The 21,416-nt window shown below is 39.9% G+C and overlaps 1 protein-coding gene across 2 annotated transcripts in view; it reads right to left on the bottom strand.

The window, feature by feature from the left end:
- TBC1D4 (TBC1 domain family member 4) overlaps nucleotides 1-7,076 on the bottom strand; it is a 174,070-nt gene extending 166,994 nt beyond the window's left edge. For both annotated transcript variants that reach the window (XM_079138917.1, XM_079138918.1), the window contains exon 1: nucleotides 6,211-7,076. In XM_079138917.1, the coding sequence (XP_078995043.1) occupies nucleotides 6,211-6,708 (498 nt within the window). In that variant the 5' untranslated portion in view covers nucleotides 6,709-7,076. The remainder of the gene's footprint in view (nucleotides 1-6,210) is intronic.
- Nucleotides 7,077-21,416: the final 14,340 nt, after the last annotated feature.

Below are 21,416 nucleotides of genomic sequence, written 5' to 3'. Positions count from 1 at the left end.
CAAAAAAGTGATAGAGGGCTGGTGATATAGCTCAGTTGATAGAGTGCTTGCCTTGCAAGCATAAGGCCCTGGGTTCAATCCCCAGCACTGCAAAAAAAAAAAAAATGATAGAAGTTTCTAACAGTGTCAACTAAAAACTAATTTTCAACAACTGCATTCTAGCATTGTTGAATGGAAAAGCAGCGAGAGTAGTACTGTCACCCTGCAAGAGCTCACAAAAAGTTCACTTTTAAGTAAATGGATTCAAGAGTTATCCAGATAAACAACAGTGCAATGTAAACTTAAAGTAACATCCTTAGTTGACACATCTGGAACACAATAAGGAGGCTCTGATTTCCCAGACCCTTGTTCCACCAAGACGCTCATCCATGATGTAAGCTGGTTTCAAAAGACATTTCTAGGTTCAAAAGATGTCCAGGTTCAGGAGTTTCCTCCAAAGCTTAGGACAGGCTTTCCCATCACCCTACCCCCACATCCGCATGCCCAGCCCCGACCATTATACTACCTTCCCAGGGTGGTGGTAGTGAGTACCTCCACCGTCTTTTTGTGAGATAAGGCAGATGGAACCCATGCAAGTTGATCATCGTGTCGAGTATAAAACTTGGTGCTGGGAACAAAAGATGGATAGAACGTGTGCAAGAACCCTGAGTCTAGTGCACGAACCAAGTGTGCCTGCCCAAGGCAGTGACAGGGCTATAAGAGATTCCCCCAAGGCCCTTCAGTAAGCCAGCTCAGGAATCCTGTCCCGGGTGCTTTCCCCCTTGTGCTCAAGCCAAGCCCCAATAAAACCTCCTTGGGTCGGTACTGCCAATTTCTATTCTGTCCATTTCTATCTGGAATTGAGCAAGAGAACCCTGGGTTGATTGGTAACACATCCAGGGAATTGCTAAGCTTGCATTAATATTTTATGCAAACTACATTTCAAGTAAAATCTTCCAGTCAAATAATTCTGAATATACCATTAAATGAAATCGTAATTAATCTGTCCCTAATTTTACAATGGAGTACATGCAAGTAACTGCACATTGGCTTGGTTCAGATACACCAATGTGACCCAAATCACATGGAACTCTAAAACAACCATCCAGATATTTTTAACAAAACAAAGACTTTGAAACTGTTTTTAAAAGGAGTAAATAGAATTGTTTGCAATAATTATTCAGGCTGATCATCAACTCTACTTTTTTTTTGCCCAATTTTCTCATTGATCATCAAGCATACTGATATTTTTCTGACTTTTATCTTTTGTCTGACACAAATAACATACCAGATAATCTAGAAAATTCATCAAAATCATTAGTTTCCTCACCAAGCAATTAATTCACTCATTCCACACTGAGAAAAAGGCATTTGAATAGAATGTCTTAATACTGTTTATCAGGGTGCAAATAAAGCTTTCATTTTTATGAAAACTATCATTATTTGACACTAGGCTATAATACACCCAAAAAGAATTAATGATTTAGTCCATCTACAGAACTTAAAATATTTGGATGGAAAACAACTTTTCCATTCAACACATGCATTGTCTGATGACAAATAATGTCTGTCTAGGGAAGATGCCACTAAACCAAAAATTCAACATTTCTTTCAAATCTTCTGTAGTCAGATACTATTCCTCTTTACACTTACTTTCAAGTCTGAGAATGACTGTAAATACTGCCAAGAGAACAGAAATGGTCATAAGACCAACCAAAGGAACACAATAATTAAGGGTAATAGTTCTAGCCTGGTCCCCAGGCCAGTAATCTGAGCATCACCAAAAACATTCAGAAATTAAAAGAAGGGTTCGACAGTCTATTTTAACAGTCCCCTCCAGGTGATCCACACACCCATTCAAGACTGAAAACTTGTGGTTTATGGTGATGAAACTGATACTGAACAACCTTGCTCTTCAGCAAGCAACTCCCATTATAAGGTACCTGCTCCCCTGCAGCTGGGAGGGCCTCTGCACAAGAGTTTACCCCTGCCCCACCCCAGACTGCAGTCAAAATTCTCCCATGGAGTCAATACAGATTGACCTCCACCTCAGACTGGGGACAGGACAGAACAAAAAATGATAACAGCAAACAAGAAAAGAAATAGAGCTACCAGTCAGAAAGTAGAGAAGGAAAGAGGTTAAAAACTTCGTGATTTCTATTTCTCCGGTTTTCTGACTAGTATATTACCAAATCCACTGAAACCACCAACTATAAAGAATTGAGAATTGGCCTCTTTGAAATATATTGACAAAACGATGTTGAAATCTGGTTACACAAATGAAGACTAGATAATAAATATTTTAAGAGGAACAATAAAACTGCAGATTCAGAGAACTAAGAGCTGGAGGGAACTGGAATTAAATTCATTTAATTTTAGGCACACAATTTGTAAAATCTCTTTAAAGTTATCCTTGCAAGTTTCAAAAACTATATGCAGACTGGGGATATAGCTCAGTTGGTAGAGTGCTTGCCTCACAAGCACAAAGCCCTGGGTTCAATCCACAGCACCGCAAAAGAAAAGAAAGAAAAAATACATGATAAACACAACCAATGAAAACTACAACTTTTTGTTTTTCGTTTTTGTCTTTTAAATGTCCATTCATTCTATAATTATGAAATATAACCACTGTTAAAGTCTCACACAAATGTTAATACCTTTAATCTCTAATCCTCACAAACAATAATTCCTTTATTTTTATTGTAAAATATACATAACATAAAAAACTTTTTTAATAGAGAATTTGAGGTTATGTTATATAATCTCTATCTGAAAGCGGATAAGTATTTGCAGAAATCAGTGACCTGCAGTAGATCTTAAGGAAAGAATCAGGTATTCTTGGTTCCCCAATTTGTTACGACACAAATCATGCCAGTAGGATTTTAAAGAATATACATATTTAGGTCCTTTCCTAGTTCAAATATCCACATTAGGCTGAAATGTGCTAAGCCTGACATTTCTCCTCTATAAGACTTACACAGGCTTAAGTAAGTGGGACCCACTCCTGTTGGCAAGTACTTGACCCCCACCTCCACCTCTCTTGCACCTGAAAGAAGAGGCTATGCATTAAGCCTTTCTGGTTAAGTGCATCTCTGGGCCTCTAAGCTGATTCTGCCCACCAGAGAGGTATGGAGCCAGAGGGCACATCACCATGGCAACTCCCCACAACAGAAACAAGCTACAAGTACAGCACTCCCAGCCCTGAGGTCACATGGTGATCCACTCTCAAAAAAGAGATTTGAGTAGGTATTCTGCAAAACATTTATCATTTTCTATTAGAAACCACAATCCTCCCACTCAGTGGCTCAGCATGAACGCAAACTTTGCAATTTTCCTATGGTGAATATAGGTCCCGGTTTGCCCTGAACAGTTCAGATTTATAATTTTGTTATGCTTGTGCAATTATTAGTAGTGCTCCCTTTCACAATAAAAACTGCCCCAAATCAATAAATTTTATGGTCATCCTACATATGGGTCCACTGCAGAAAAGAGACAGGCACAGGAGACAGAGACAAGCTCTCTGGGAGATGTTTGCAGGCTCACTGCTCCAGGCTACTTTCCATACTTTGTTCAGTGAATGCAGAAAACAGCAGACTCTCTTAACAATGATCTCAAGTCCAATAAATAATTCTGCACTTTAAATGTGTAACTCAGGACAAAACAAACAGCAGGTTTCATTCCTTCTGATTGCAAGGGTACCCAGAACCATCCAGAAACGATTCTGTATGAAGCACACTCCTGGATGATAAAAATGTGAATTCATCCCTTTAAAACACCTATCTGCAGAACCAGATACTCTCAGAACTTCTGAGAGTATTACTACAAATTCTTGAAAAACAATGATTCCAACTCTCCCTCCTCTGAGAACCATATGGAGTGAACTCAAATGCCCAAAAGGAAATGTGGCAAACAACACAGGGTGTTGATGACTGCACTTGTCCACTCAACAAATACACCAGAGGTCCAAGGTGGCAGCCCACAGATCTCTGAGGCCAATCCTCAAATGTATATTGTTTGGCCCAAAGAGGATTCTTAAATGTTTTAAAACATTTGCCATACTTTAAAATGTGAAGTCCAACATGGAATTTCAGATTTCCACTTTCTCTTGGGAAATTGGAAGTCCAGGCAACACTGAGGTTTGCATTCATGCCTGTAATGTCCAGTTGGAGCTGAGTAGAACTTTGAGAAATGATACCCGCTACCCAGTCCTCCACAGTCCACCTCAGCCCTCTTCCCTGGCATTTGAGTTTGTAACATTGATTAATGGCTGGAGATAATCCCTAAGGAGAAGACATCTGATCCTTCAAATTAATGATCCCCTGCCAGGGATTCTCTCATTGCAGAGAAAATAAGAGCCCATATCTTTAGATCAAGGACTCATCTGGGAAATGACAATAAACAGGGAGTTGGGGCATTTTTTTTTTTTTTCCTTTATCAGAAAGTCGTATGGCTTCCAACTGCTGCCACTGGACTAAAAGGAGATGTAGGTCTAAGCATGGTATTTATAAAATAATAGTACATTCTTCTTCTAACACTTAAATATATAATGGAGGAGAATGAAAGGATGTTTTTAATTGCCAAACACTGAGTCCAGGAGGGGTTCAACAGTCACTACTGAGAATCCAAGTGCCATGACGGCAATGAAATTAGCAATAATGTGTCATGAATCAGAATTGGGGGGGGGAAAAAGGAAAAAAAAAAAAGTCTTAACACAAACTGCCAAGAAACATTTTTTAAAGTCCTGGAAAAATGCAATTTATTCCTCCTTACTGCTGTAATCAAACATGTTAAATAAATAAAGATAGTGATAACTCTCAGAAACTTTCTAATTTCATCATACATGAGAGCTAAAAATAAGTTTTGAACAAATGAGCATAAATCGTAATTCACTAATCATGGTTAGGATTTTTGAGAGAATCTATACTAAGGCAATCCGCCATATATGTAACAGTAATCACAAATTAAAATTGCTCTCTTCACACTATGAGCTCTGATTAAGATACTTAAGTATTTTGCAAAGTGATGAAAACAAATATAATAAACTTTTATTTTCTTTAATTCAGCTATCAGTCTTTTGTAAAAGACTTGGTCAAACAAAATATCTTTCAGTTACAGATCCTAGAATTATGATATAAGAAAAAAAGTAAAACCTTATAGGATGTTTTTCTCATCTTTCTATTATTAATTTCCCAGCTAGCAAAAGAACACCACATGGGCCAACCTGACACTTTATTTATTTATATTTAGACATCTCTATTTTTCCAAAGAACCTAAAGTACTTTACAAACATTAAATAATCATTTTTAAAACAGCATTTTGGGGGCTTTTGATATTGTTTTAAAAAAATAAACTCTTTACACGTTTTTTTAAAGCCTACTTTCAAAGGCACAATCACTGTGGTAAAGTTTTCCTGTCGCTGTTAGATAAGGATTGTACCTGTTTTTAAGGAAGTCAAAGTTCAGTTCAGTAATAGATTTTGTAAAGTGTTGGGTGAAAATGGAAATGAAAAACATTTTTGTAAATGGCATTTGATACCTCTTCTATCACACTGGTTTTGAAATCACCCAAGTATGTAATTGACTTTGTGTCCAATGAGTGTGTAAACAAGCAAATAAGGTCTTCTTTCCACTCGACATCCAAATGCAGACTCGTACTTTGCTGCCAATCTGGCAATGTCTAGTAACTTTTCCCTAAGCATGGCAGGGAAATCGCCTCCCCGACCGAGTACCTGCAGGTGTTACTGTGATCATGATTCGACCGGTCAAACGGGTTAAGGTGCAGGACTCCACAGAGACTGAGAACCAGGGCCTCTAGAAACCCAACCCTCTCCTCCGTGCCCAATAACACTCACACGTGCACACACGAAAACACCAGCTAAAGACAGACATGCCGTTTCCAATCACACCCCAGACACCGCGGTCCTCCCAGGCGCGCTTCTCCCCGCGTCCTCCCCTAAAGCCCCAGCTCCTCCTCAGTCCCAGGACTGCTCTCCGCCTCCTCTCTCTCCCCTGCTCTGTGCGCTGTCTGCTCCAGCCGCAAGCCCATGCAACCGAATGCCTTCTCGCCCACTCCCAGGTCCCAAGAGAGGGGCAAGCCGAGCACTCGAGCGCGCCACGTGGAGCGCGCGCGCCAGCAGCACAACAACTGTAGGTCCTTAATGTGGGGTCCCGGCCCTTGGATTCTGCTCTCTCACCCTCAACAGCCGGGCCCACCCCCGCGCCTGGGACTTGCCTGGTTGGGGTCTGTGGCGCGGAAAACGTGACAGGCCATCTGTGACTCAGGGTCATCGGGTTGCGCCTTGATCAGGTAGGCAAAGTAGGTGAGGTCGTGGCTGTTGTGGATGAAGCGCGAGATATGCTGCGCCTTGTGCTCGAAGATGAACACAGCGGGGCTGGGCTGCGTGGCCGCGGGGCCAGCGCTCCCCGCGGCCCCGGCGCCCGGCGCCGGGATGCAACGCAGGAAGGGCGCGCTGAGCACTAGGACTACCTCGCGGGCTGCCGGCGCCCCGCAGCCGCCAGCTTCAGGCTTCTGGCTGCGCCGGCGGATCTCGGCCATGAGCCAGGGCAGCATGGGCAGCGTGGTCCTGCGGTCCAGGCACGACCCTCCCACGTACCACAGCCGGAACCGCTTGTCGCCCGGCTTCCCAGAGCCGGGCTGCGTTGGTGCGCCCGGCTCCGGCTCCAAGGGGTGGGGGAACGGCTCATCCTGAATGCAGCTGGGCGGCTCCATAACTCGCGCCTCACGAGGGCACCGGGGTGGCAGACCTGGCGCACCGCGCTCCCAGCTCTTGCTCAGAAGGCGGGACCGAAACTGTGCCAACTACCACAACGGGCCCCCGCGCCCGCCTCGGCGTGACGAGACCCCGAACTCGGTGCTTCAGCGGCCCTGCCCCATGCGACACTTCTCCGGGAACGGCTTGGAGGCACCCAGACGAGCGCCCAGCAATGGACAGGCAGGAGGGGGCAGATTAAATGGACATCCTTCTTTCTCCGGCTCGCGCCTCCAGGCCGACTTCCCCCCTTCCTCTGCCGCGGGTCTGCAGGGTCACAGCACCTCGCCGAGGGCCCCTACCGCCGCCCGCTCCAGCGCTGCAGCCCGCTGCGGCCGCCGCGCTGGCCTCGGGCAGGCACTGGGAGGCTGGGCGGGGAATGGGACTGTGGGCGGGAGGCAGTTGACTTGGGGCGGAGCTGACTCCTACCAGGGTGACCGGCTGTCACCTGGAAGGTCGGGGCCGCCGGCTGCGGCGCGCTCTGTGCTGGGGAAGAGCCTGCGAGAACTATTGGGATGGAAAATAACAAAAACAAAACGTGGCCTCGCGGGGGCCGCTCCTCCTCCCGCGCCGCTGCAGCCCGGCTCGCTGCTCCTCCTCCTCCTCCTGCTGTTCCCGTCCCTCCCTCGCTCCTTCCTTCCTTCCTTCCAGGCAGCTTCTTTAATCGGGCTGCTACCCCGCCTCCCGTCCGGCGGGCGGAGAGCTTCGCCTGCAAAGGCTTATCTGTGAAGCCGCCTCTCCGCCTCTTCCTCCTTCTCCCGCCCCGCCAACTCGCCCCAGGGAGCAGCAGCCCCGAGTCTGGCGCGGGCACTGCCCGAACCAGTCAGCTTCTCTCGGTCCTCTTCTGGGTATCTCTGCTGCCCCCTGGAGAGGGGACCACTCGCAATGGGGCACTGGAAATTTTTTTACCAGTATTTGCTTGGTTTCAATTCCTTCTCAAGCCTGCACGTTATTTTCTGCATCCTCTTTCCTAATAATCTCAAGAACTCGTGTTTTGATTCATAATATTATAAAATCTTTAATTCCAATTTTTACTTTAAAATTTAAAATAGTTTAACAACCTGCTCTTTCTAGGGCGGGGGGTATTGTTTGTTTTTTGGTGCAGGGAATCCAACTCTGTTCCCTTCATGCTAGGCAAGTGCTATACCACTGAGCTACATTAGAAGCACCCTTCCTAATTCTTAATGCAGCTAACTTCTTAAAATATGGAGAAATTACACTTTGTTATATATACTGCCAGTTATAAGCTACTGTGAATTTTTCAAAATGTGTGTTTCCAAAAATCTCAGACATTATTTCAGGGATAGTTTGATCATTCTAATTTTAAAACAGAGTAGAAAGGTAGAGAAGTATTCCTTTTCCCATTTTAACAAATTATACTCATTCTGTTTACTCTTGCTGAGAGGTAAGAATTGCATGAGAGATAAACACAAAATAATTAGGAAAGACACTGAACTTCTTGACTTTCTCCCAAATGCTTACAGAAAAAAATGAAAACCTTGGTTTCTTATTACTTTTTGTATGGTGCTCTTATTCTCCCTATTACTGTGGAGTCATTTTTTTCTCCTATTTAGCAATAAGATCATCTGCCATTTTTCATGTGCTGAATTTCTGGGGGCACCCTGCTGGCCTCTTATTAATAAGCACCTTATCTCCAAGATGGAGATATTATTGATCGATTGGGTCAAAGTCATTTGATTTAACCACTCCAAAAACCTTTGTATAAAAGAGACGCATTTCTTTTTAACAAAATATATGGAAAAAGCACAGAAGTCTAATAGGTTCCACTAAATCAACCAGCTTGGGAGCTAGGATTGATTGGTAGCCTGAGCAGGACGATCCTATGGGCATAATAAAGTGAAATAACACCAAACAAACTTTCAATTATTGATGGAGAAATGATGGAGAGAATGGTCTTCTATTTTATGACATGCGTAAGTAGAATTTCTTTTTGCTCTGGAATGCCCATCACCCTTTCTTTGTAACATTTCTGTAATATTTATTTTACTATGTGTTTCTGAGCATTATTACTGTTTTCCACTATCAGATCCTGGCTGCATCCTGACACATAGGAAGATAGTTCTTTCTGCCCCCTTGAAGAAAGCCATGGTTATATGACTTGTTTGTACAGTGAAATGTGAACAGAAGTGATTTGGGTCACATCTGAATAGAAGCATTTAATTGCCTGTCCAGTAGTCCACCTTCAGCCCGCTCTTGCTCTCCAGTGGTCATGGAAAAAAAAAAAACACCTCCGTAAGGAAGTGCCTCCTGATCAGAGCAGCCCAGAATGCTGAGCCACCACACATTGGGAAGCTCTTCTGGAGAATCTGCCAGGGGCACAGCAGACTCCTCATGTATAAGGAATAAACTTTTGTTGGGTTTAGCCACTGAAATTGTTGACTTGTTTGCTACCTTGTTATTAATCTGTGCTAGACTATTAAATAAAATTGCAATACTCTAGTACATTTTGTTTTGTTTTTGCCATACTGGGGATTGAACCTAGGGGTGCTTTATCACTGAACTACATCCCTGAACCTTTCTTTTTTTTTTTTTTTTTTTTTGAGGCAGTGTCTAACCAAGTTGCTGAGGCTGGCCTCAAACTTGCAATCCTCTTGCGTCAGCCTCCCGAGTCACTGAGATTACAGACCTAAGCTCCCATGCCCAGCCAAATACATGTTTAATCTAAGTTATTTTCTAGTCATTCATACATTTGACTTAGTACATACATAATTGAACTAGATGGTAAGCTATTATTTTCCTACCATCATTATTTCATCATCAGAACTTACAGAATTGTACACACACAAAAAGCATTCAACTGCATGTTCATCACTTGAATTTAAAGAAAGATAAGAAGTCAAAATACAACTAAAACGTCTGCATAGGTATTACACCCAATATGATATTTACTAAATGGTGAGGCAGTAACTCTGCCTTAAGACCCCAACCCTTTCACTCTCAACTTCCCCTACTCCAGCCCCCAAAAGTCCCAAAGAAAGTGCTCATAAAAAGAACCTTCAATAACCTGATGAAAACTCTTTCCTGAGTTGTCTTAGGGAACTCTCCACCCGTGGTATCCACACGTGAACTTCAAATATTTACTTTTAAAGTTCTCTAACATTCCAACAGAAATTAATGAATTCTAATTAAAAGTTATAAGATGCAGCGGACTCAGTTAAAAAAAAAAGTTTATACTATATGAGAAATACAAGGGCCTGAGCTAATATGATGGTAGAAGTTTGCAAAGTTGCATTGCAATCTCTTAGCTTGTTTCTGTGTTCCTAAGCACAGGGTGCTCTCCTGTTCTTCTCTTCTCCCAACTCTTGTGTGCATGCGTGCTCTCTCTGCCTGGCCTTCTCTCTCCCTCTTCCTCCCTTTCTTCCCCCCACCCCCCATTCTGTGACACATACATACATTTTTATTCCCTGCTTAAAAATGTCTAAACATCTGAGCAACTTAATGAAACCCTGTCTCAAAATAAAAAATAAAATGGGCTGGGGATGTGGCTCAGTGGTTAAGTGCCCCTTGGTTCAATCTCCAGTACTCCCCTCCCAGAAAAAAAAATCTCTGGGCAAAGATACATTCCGTAAAGCACAAAGATCAAATCTTCATTAGATTTGCCTCTTCCCCTCCCCTAGTCTCATATCCAGACAACTTCTTAGTTTCCAAATATATGACATGCTCATCATACCTTATGGGACTTCACTGGCTTCTCCAGGTTGCCTTCTACCACCACACAATGTGAACTCCTCCCTCCTTCACTACTTGAACACCTATTCTTTCTGCAAGACCCAACTCAAGGATCTTCTCTTTTGTGAAGCTATTTCTTCTCTCCCCAACCAGAATTAGTGGCTTTCTCTTCTTTGCTCTCTTTTCTATACATTCTGCTATTATAGCACTTTATAATGATGGGGCAATTGGTTTCCACCACAAAGACAGCCTCTTAAGAGAATGGATTGTTTGATTTGTCTTGGAGTTTCCTCACAGAAAGCACCATAGTTGATAATTACTAGGTACTTGGTGACTATGGAATGAATGAACAAATGAGTTGAAGTAAGTAGTTAATTCAAATTTAAGGAACTAAAGAGTGAGAGTTTTACTATCACAGAGGTGAGATGCCAAATTATTTAATTAGCTAATTTCTGGTTAACATACTATATACACCCACCCACCAGCTAATTATAAAACTAGAAAATAATAGAATGATGCCTATAGATAGATAGATAGATAGATAGATAGATAGATAGATAGATAGATAGATAGATAGATAGATAGATGGGATTCTAGCTGGGGATTATAAATAACACAAGCTTTTTTTTTTTTTTTTTTTTTTTTTTTTGATGCTGGGGATCAAACCCAGGGCCTTCTGCATGCTAGGCAAGTTCTCTATTACTGTGCTACACCTCCCCAGCCACAGGAATAGGGTTTTCAGATGTTGTCAGGGTTCCCATTGTTCCCTATTCCCTGCGACCTTGTCCCAGCCCAGGCAGCTGTGGCATTCCATCTTCCTGCTTCAGGGAAAGGATGACACAGCAGAACACAGAGAACAAAAGAGTTCATTCTTAGCTTTCAGGCTTCTAAATCTAAGGACCTGGCAAAGGCAAAGGATTTAGAATATATGTTCTAAGTGTTTATTTATCTTGCTGTAGATTATAAAGTTTTCGCAAACTTGAAAGATGAGAAGAAGAAAGGAGTAAGAGGGTTAAGGTACTGTGGATGTCCAGAGAGGGAATCTTGGCTGTGTCTCCCTTGACTGAGCCAGCGAAGCGGGCCATGGAACCCCAACCAGAGGCTTGAGTGCCTTTTCCTGGGGGGAGCTCAGAAACCTGCAAGACCTGAGTATTTTTTTTCTCATGCCCATCATGGGGAGTGAGCTTCAGAAGGAGGGAGGATAGATAGACAGAAGACTAGAAAGGGCCTCAGAAACAACCTACATGCCCTGTATGGTACAGGGAGCAACAGCCCATTTTCTCATGCAGCCACGGAAAGAAGAGCATACAGACAAACAGGACAGGATAACAAGGCAGTGACTACATTACACGTACAGTGAAGGCCTAAGACCATAGCTCTAGAGGTCTAGAAATTATCCAGTCCAGTCTGAAGCTGAAAGCAGAAGACTCCAAAAAGAAATTCTTAAAAAAAAAAAAAAAAATGTGTTTGTTCTTGGGCAGGGGAGAAGGAAGATGACACAGAATACAAAGTATGATTGAATCCCTGCCTAATACAACAGGTTGGTTGCATGGCATAAAGGGATTCTCACTCACCCATGCTCCACATATATAAAAATGCTAGATGTGATAGAAAAAAAAAAATCTTAGATAACTATGAAAACAAGAAAGAGAAATTTTCATTTCCAGATGCCAGCAACGAAGGGTTAAAGCAAAACCAAGTAACAAGTGGCAGTTAAAACCAATGACATGAGGCTGTGAGATCTAGAAAGAGGCCTCATTCCTAAGGGACCATGTTTTAATGCCCATGTGGGATTAGAGATGAAGCTAATAAATGTTGGAAGCTGAAACTGAGCTCCCTGATCAGAGACAGAAGTCCCTGACTGACAAGCTGTCTCATCTACAAAACAGAGTAGAAAACTGTCATCAGCCATCCCGGGGAAGCAGTGAGGAGTCTGGTGTGGTCCAAATTAGTATTATGTGCATTGTGGGAAAAATGGAAGCTAAGGAAATAACAAAAACAGCCTTTACAAATGAAAATGGAAGATCTTTGGGGGCATCTCCACAACCTACCCTCCAGAGGATCCAGGTTTTCTTCATATCTCAACTCTGTTCTCTGTGTTGGTTCCATTTTCAGCTAATAACTTTGTTATGGTTTGGATATGAGATGTCGCCCAAAAGTTCCTGTGTTGATGTAGGAATGAATATTCAGAGATGAAATAATTGGATTGGGAGAACTGTAACCTAATCAGTCCATCCTACTTTGATTGGACCTACTGGGTGGTAACTCTAGGCAGGTGGGACTTAGCTGGAGGAGGTGGGTCACTAGGATGTGCCAGGGAAGGATTCTTCTCTGCAGTCCCTCCACCTCCTTCCTGAACTGCTATGAGCAGCTTTCCTCCACTGGGCCCTTCCCTCAAGATGTTCTGTCTCACGTTGGTTCCAAAGCAATGGAGTCTACCATCTATGGAATGAGACTCTGAAACCATGAGCCCCCAAAAAAACTTTTCGTCCTCTACATTATTCTTATCAGGTATTTTGATCACAGCAATGAAAAGTTGACTGAAACAGTTGGCTAGACCACAAAAGATCTGGGCTCAAATATTGACAGGGATGTTATGGCAATTGCTTCACATTATTTTTCCTTTGACCACTGAAGCAGCAAAGAAATCTTGTAAAGTCAAGGTTACAGACCCCCAGAGGTAGGTCATAAATTGAATGCTTTTAGTAACCTATTTGTAGAGAGGAATCAGGTAGGTCAGAGATTCCCAGAATCTCAAGGGACTACCCTATTACCCTAGAAGAAATCCTTTCTTCTCTGCAATTAGGAACAAGCACATATTCATATTTTCCTTCTTTTTTTTTTCACACCTGTATGGATATAAGGAGACAGTAGTCCCTAAGTGAAGGTTATAAGATGAAATACATCACTTTGGGTTTTTTTTTTGTTTTGTTTTGTTTTGTTTTTCAGCAATGGGGATTGAATCCACAGCCTCACACAATTGGTAGACAATTCTTCTACCACTGAGCTACACCCACAGCCTAATAAAGTACACTTCTTAAATGTGTTTATATTATTCAATTCATCTATGTAGTCTTATTTCAGTCTGCTACCTCTACTTGAGTTTTAAAGAATTTTATTAAAATCTCTTGATGTAACTTTGTGTACTTCTACTCACTTTTTTTTTTTCTTCCAGTACTAGGGATTGAACTCAGGACCTTGCACAAGTATTCTACCACTGAGCTATATTCCCAGCCCTTTTTATTTCTATTTTAAGACAGGGTCTCCCTAAATCACGAAAGCTGACGTCAAACTTGCAATTCTCCTGCTTCAGCAGGAGAAAAGTTGACTAAAAGCTCCTGAGTAGTTGGGATTACAGGTGTGCAACACTGCACAGCACTCCTCTTACATTTTTGGTAGTTCTTTTCCTTATTAGAGTGCTTCCTCCCGGAGTATTTTCAAGGACGGTTTTTGTTTGATGAAGATTATAGAGACCTTATATGCCTAAGCATATCCTCATTTCCATTTAACACTTAAATTCGATTTAGGTGAGTATAAAAATTTATTTTTGAAGTTACAGGAAATAAGGACATTTAATAAGAGTATAGTTTACTACTACCAAACTAATAAAATCTGTGACTCCCTCCTCTCACCAAAAAAATAAATAAGAGCTGGAGGTGGGGATGTAGCTCAGTGGTAGAGCACCCCTGGGTTCATCCCAAGTATTGAGATGGGAAGAGGATGATTTAAAAAAGAAAAATGCTGAGAGTGGATTTTAAGTATTCTTACCACAGAAATGATAACCATGTGGTGTGATGCACATATTAATTAACTTCATGTAACCGTTGCATGATGTGTATGTTTTTCCAAACATGCCATACATGATAAATACATATAATTTTAGCTGTCAGGTTTTTTTAAAAAAAGAATAAAGACTATGCTTGCTACATAAGCAAGAAAAAAAGGAAGGAGGGAGGGTGGGAGGGAAGGAGAGAAAACAAAATAATGCAAATAAAGTATAGACATTAGAAAAATAAAGAACAGAGAATGGGAAAATAGCAAAAATAGTCTTTTTATATCTGCTGATCATACAAATTTCCTCTTGAAGGATTTCATGCTTCTATCTTTTGCCTCTTTGGTACTGGGGATTGAACCCAGGTGTTCTACCACTGAGCTACATCCCTGGTCCTCTTTTTTTTAAATTTTTATTTTTAGACAGTGTCTTGCTAAGTTGTTGAGGGTCTCACTAAGTTGTTGACGCTGGCCTTGAACTTGTGATCTTCCTGCCTCCTCAGTAGCTGGGAGTATAGGCAGGCATGCACCCCCATACATGCCTACTTTTTAAACTGGGGTCAAATTATAGATCCTCCCTATAATAGGTAGAATAGCACTTTGTCCAACATGTTTCATATTCTTTTCCTGGTTCATCGCTATTGTTTTTGGACAGAATAAACAGAACACAGATTTTTTTTTTTAACACACATGAAATATACAAAGAAATTACACCTTTTCTTTTGACATTGTTTTGACAAAAATTTAGGTAATTAATCTTTTTTTTTTTTTCTGCCTATACTCAAATGTAGACACTACTTCTTAATATTCCTGACAGGTAACTGAATAAAATTATAAAAGTGCCATTATTTAAAATTCAAAATAAGTGGGTAAAGAGAGTAATACTTGGGTTGGGGTTGTGGCTCAGTGGTGGAGTGCTTGCCTAGCGTGTGTGAGGCACTGCGTTCAATTCTCAGCACCACATATAAATAAATGAAGGAAATAAAGATCAATCAACAACTAAAAACATTAAAAGAGAGAGAGAGAGTAATACTTCAGAGTATGAATGTTATATGTATCAACTGATTGCCAATCAAATATACAGGACCTGGCATCCAGAGGGTAATTAATAAATGTCTGGTCATTAAGTTAGCGTTCTCTTGAATTCCAAAGAACAGAGAGAAAAGTGACCAGGGTCCCACAATCCCCGTTGTTTCAGAAGTTAAAAATTTCTATAAAGGGAACAGATTTTTCTCCCACCATAAGGCTGGGATAATTTTACCAATCCCCATTTTTGTTCTTCTGCATAATTCAGAAGTATGTGTGGTTGAAGTGTAAGTTCCTCCAGTGGTCTGAAAACTCTGTCGTCATAAAACCTACTTGAAAAATGAAAGCAAATATAAAGTTAAAATGAGTTTTTAACACATGTTTTTAGAATGAACAGCTCCACATCAGCCAATCATGTGAGACAAATCATTATACGAATCATGGATAATACTGGGTATCTGAACGAGAGTATTAACGTGGAGAGATTAAACCCTTCCCACACCCTACACACTCCTTTATCCTTGAGTGAAACTTCTTATTTATGCTATTTTAAATTATGTGATGTTGTTGACTATTTTTTCCTTAGGCTAATGAAAACCTTTACAGCTAAAAGCAATATTAATAACAATAAAATTTTCTTCCTGTGAAAATGCTTCTTGTTTAATTGCTACTTCTACTTGGCTCTAACGTGTTTAAGAATGAATCTATTTTAAGTTTGTAATGGATGAATTGTTCCAAGTTTTTATTGCTGTTTTTAAAATACATTATTCAGACTATTCATAATTGGAGATTAAAACAAGCAAATGTACACGAAGTATTTCTTAATTCATTGTTTTCGTCAGGTAATGCTAAGGTTTGGATGTTGGGTGTATTCCAAAGGTCCATATATTAAAGCTTGGTCCACCGGGTGGCGCTGTTGGAAGATGGTGGAACCTTTGGGAGGTAGAGTCTGGTGGGAGGCCCTTAAGCTGCTGGGGGCAGGCCCTCAGTGAGAATTGTGGGCCCCTGTCATTTTCTTCTCTTTGTTCATGTTTGAAATGGGGCTGTCTGCTGCAAGATGCACTCCAACCACAATATGCCACCATCCACAAACCTCACCAGGAACCTAACAAATGGGGCCTGCCTGATCTTGGACTTTGACCCTCCAAAGCTGAGCTAAATGAAACTCTCCTCTTCATAAGTGAGCTGCCTCAGGTATTTCATTATAAAAACATAAAGCTAATATAAATAATATATGCAGATGGTACAATATTCAAAAATCACCAAAAATATGTATAGCAAGATGTAAACTTCCTTTCCATTTTCCCCACAGATACTCATTTCTTTCTGGAAGCAGCCAGTATGATGAGTTTATTATACAGGGATCTAAAAACGAAATAATACTAGCCATCATTTGTTGGGTTTTTACTCTGCTCCAAGCATTCTCACCTTAGTCATATAAATATTTCTATTATTTTTGTTTAACATATTAGAAAACTGGGTCATACAGACACTAAAAAAATTATTTTAAGGATTACATTTTATAGGTAGAAAAATTTGGGTTCAAATAAGGGCGACCGCTCATGCCCATACAGTTTGTAGTATAGCAGGTACAATGTTATATTTAGAGTTAAGAAGAGACTAAATGAATTGCAGTAAGTTACTAGGGAAATAAGTACCAGATAAAATGTAGCAATTATATCTTTAAAAGGTTTTTCACAATTAAGAATCACTTTATTAAGTAATATTTATTGAATACCTACTATGGTCCATACACTAGACATATTCTTGCCACCCTCATGGAGCTTGTCCATGAAGGGATGTAGATGAGGATACAGCAACAGCAGTACTACATGGTATATAGAATTGGGATGATGACATAACAAAACTCTAAAATATCACTGATTTCAGGACCACATGACAGATGGAAAGGAAACTGGTAGGGGAGGCTGAAAACTTTTGCAGAAACCTTGGAAAATGGCAAGGCACTACTAAAAAAGCTGAAAAAGAAAAGTCGTGGCTCATGTTATGGAGTGGAAAAGAATCACCTGATGAACTTTCTGACTTGAGCGAAGAGATTTCAAGCAAAAAATGGAGAGTGTCAGATGGTTTATACTAGGTGCATATAATAAAGTACTTCATGAAAGATGAATTCAGAAAACAACTGCCAATTTGTAAACAGATCTTAGAGAATTGTAGAAGGACTAGAATTTGCCTGTCTGGAAAATAAACGACTACTTATTTCCAGGTTCTTATGTGAATCAAAGATTCTAGAATTAAGAAATGGTCTTAGGATAAAGATCAGATCAAAGATGTGACTGTAAGACACTTTTTAAAGGCTTCCAGAGAATCAAATCGGTGCTTCCTCTACCAAACAAAACAACTTTTTAAAAACTTAAAGACATGGTAGGTCACATGGAAGCCTGACCCAAGGTAACAGTGAGTCAAAAAATAAAAGCCCATCTTGAAACTAGTTGTGAATTTGACTTCTGAAATATATAGTGAATGTAATCTGATATACAGAAAATCCGCAAAGTTCTTAAGGGAACTGTGTCAGCAAAGGTACCACCAACCTGGACTAACAGGAACCACAATTATCCATTTAAAAAGGTTTCTGGGCCCCAACTTTGCACAGAAGACTAAAAACGTTGTTTAAAAAGCATACAGGATAATACATTTAAATTGGGCATTTGAAATTTTTAGTATCTATGGGATACCAGAGCAGAAAAATCACTGGAGTTGAACTTATAATTCTGAAATGTAAGAGATAGATCAGAGGTAGAAATAGAAATTGTACACCCACTTACCCATAATGAAAATACAAACAAACAAACATAAACTTTCAGCCTTGTTTGAAATAAGGCTGAAATCTTAGAATCCCCATATCACAGTGTTACTTAATGGAAACCTGAAATGGAAGCCGAAAGTTATTGACACAGGTGCTTTTGAGAAGGCAAAGTAGTGGACTAGTTTTATAAAATTGTCAATATCAGTCAGATTCCTAGAAAGAAAAAGTTCCATTCTAAGAGGGTTCAAATGAAGACTTCAGTAAAAGAACTATTAACAACAGTGTGGACAGAACTGATGAGACAAATGGAATATGGAGGCATGAGAGAACTGTAAGAGTGGGAAGCCAGTACTGCTCTTCAGACTAAAAAGTCTTGAGGACACAGTGCAGCTGGAATGCAGGGGTAGGCACTACCTAACAGAACCTGTAGCTGGGGAAGGACAGAGCTAGTGCCAGAGACAGTGCATTGAGTAGGAAAGGGGCAGACAAGTGATCGCCTGACCTTCTGCTCCTGTTTTCCATCTCCTGCTAGTACACCTTCCATTGGCGGAGCTGGGGAGTCTGGAGAGATAGAATCTTCAGAAGGCAATATCCCAAAGCATAAATAAAAGGGGAGAAGGAGAGAGGGTGTATCTGTAAGCAAATGGAGAATAGCTTGCACAGGTATAAGATAAGGGAAAGATTTAGTATTTGTAAATCTGCAGCTGGAGTTGTAGTTCAGTGGTAGAATGCTTGTCTACCATGTGTGAGGCACTGCATATAAATAAATAAAATAAAGGCCTAACAACAACTAAAAAAAAATAAAGAGTAAGGTTTGACCTCCTTTCTCTTTGAAAAAAAAAAATACTAGTATTTTAAAATAAAATACTGTAAATGAACAAAGAATATTCAACAAAAGTTAGGAGAAAAGAAAGTTATGCTTAATTTACATATACAATTTTGTATCTTATTAATTTACTTATGAAATAATGGAACATATGAGTCCACTGAGGGAATTCTTTGTAGTTTGTTAATTAAATGCAAACAAACAGAATACCCTGTCTTGTAATATTCTACTTTTTTTTATTCAAAGGAGATAGTTTTTAATTATTGAAAAATAATTATATTAGCATTACTGTAGCATTGAAAAAATATAGGCAATTCACATCTCCAAAATATTATGCACTATGACATATTGATTTCATAGATTATTATGATACAAATAATGAGTTAAATATAAAATATGGGCAAATAAATACTTAGGTAAAATAATGCTAAGTGAAAAAAAATGGAAGAAAATTTTATACACCCCATTGATTATAACCATATAAAGATATATGAGCTTACATTAAAAATCAGATGGAATAAGCATAGTTACTATATTTAAACAAAGAAACTAAATAGATCTTCTGAAATATTTATGTTTCATTTAAATGCTTCATTTTTTTAAACTTTTTTATTTGTCTTAATGGAGAATATCATGCTAAGAGAAATAAGCCAATTCCAAAAGCTGAATGTTTTCTCTGATACACAGATGCTAATTCACACTGGCAGGGGGAGAGGTTAGGGAAGAATAGAGTTTCTTAAGATTAGGTAGAGGGAATTGAAGGGGGGGGGGTGCGGGAATAGGAAGGATACTAGAATGGATCAGATGTTATTTACCGTACATGTATAACAATAAGACCCGTGGGATTCTACCAGAAGAAAAGAAATCAAACTCCATTATATATGATGTATCAAAGTGCATTCTACTGTCATGCATACCTAATTAAACAAATATTCTACTTTTAACTACAAGAGGATCATCATCATCTCCTTTGCAACCTTAACTCAAGACAATAAATACCTTAAAGTTTATTCCTTCTGTTTTTATATTTATGCACTTCATCAGGTTGTGTAACATTGTATCTGTTAGAATCTTTCTGGTGTTGTCAGAATCAGCTCTATACAATTTATAATACATAGCCAGCATAGTGATGATTTAGACATCACCTATAAGCATAATAACTTTGTTCTGTCAATCCACCATTTAAGGGGCATGAAATCCACTGCTAATTAGAACTTACCAATATATTTTGTTTTGACTTTCTTCCTGTAGATCTATTTAAACAAGACAATCTTTGTGGTGCCAACAATTTCATTTCTGAACACAATACCAACCAAGCATGTTTCTTACATGATATGAATGAAAGTTACATTCTTGGGAGCTGATGACATAATGCTAATGATGAGAAAGATTCCCTAGGATCCTGTGAGGACATCAACATTTATGAGAAAGACAACAGTGTAGCTTGCAAAACAACAAACTGAAAAGAATGAACCAGAGACATTGGATTAATGTGGTATCGTGAAGACCAAGTGGGAAATGAGAAGTGGTCCACATTTTTTTTCCTTAATGTGGATGTTTTATTTATTTTTTTAAATTATTTTTTATTTTTTACAGACTGCATTTTGATTCATTGTACACAAATGGGGTACATCATTTCTTTTTTTTTTTTTTTTTTTTTTTTTTTTTGTGGTGCTGGGGATTTGAACCCAGGGCCTTGTGCTTATAAGGCAAGCACTCTACCAACTGAGCTATATCTCCAGCCCTAAGGGTACATCATTTCGTTTCTATGGTTGTACACAATGTAGATTCATACCATTCGTGTAATCATACATGTACATAGGGTAATGATGTCTGTCTCATTCCACCATTTTTCATACCCTCCTTCCCTCTCATTTCCTTCTACATGATCTAAAGTTCCTCTAAAGTTCTTTTCTCACTCCCCACCCCTCCACCCCCATTATATGTCATCATCCACTTATCAGGGAAAACATTCAGCCTTTGGATTTTTGGGATTGGCTTATTTCACTTAGCATGATATTTTCCAATTTGCTGTATTCAAATAAAATAAGGCGAGGGCTGAAATGATTCCATTCAATTTAGTCACAGGCAGGTTGTATTAGTCAGCTTTTTGTTACTATAATGAAATACCTGACACAAACACTTATGAAGAAGAGATTGATTTAGATCAGTTCTGGAGGATGAAAGTCAACAAAGCCTAGCACAGGCTCTGGTCCCACAGAGGATGGCAGATAGTGGAGCATGGGGGTGGAAGGATCACATCTCAAGCCAGGAATACAGAACTGGATGCAGCCAGGCTTGCTACTTTCATAAAGTCCCTCCTAAAGATCAGTAGAATAGAGGGAAGGGAACAGGGAGAGAAAAAGGTGAAGGAAAGGGGAAGTACTAGGGACTGAATTAGAGCAAATATATAAATTATACTCTTTTATAATTATGTCTAAATGAATCCTAATGTTATATAGAATTAAAAAATAAAAAACCCTCCTAATAGAACTGAAGGGGTGACAAAAATACCTCATGCCCTAACCCCCCAAACCCATGATCTATGACCAAAAGACCATGCCCCCCCCCCCTTTTTTTTTTGGTAC

This window comes from Sciurus vulgaris (genome assembly GCF_902686455.1).
Source record: "Sciurus vulgaris genome assembly, chromosome: 4".
NCBI classification, from domain to species: domain Eukaryota; kingdom Metazoa; phylum Chordata; class Mammalia; order Rodentia; family Sciuridae; genus Sciurus; species Sciurus vulgaris.
The sequence above is the reverse complement of the archived record's forward strand: the minus strand, read 5'-3'. Positions and strand labels throughout refer to the sequence as shown.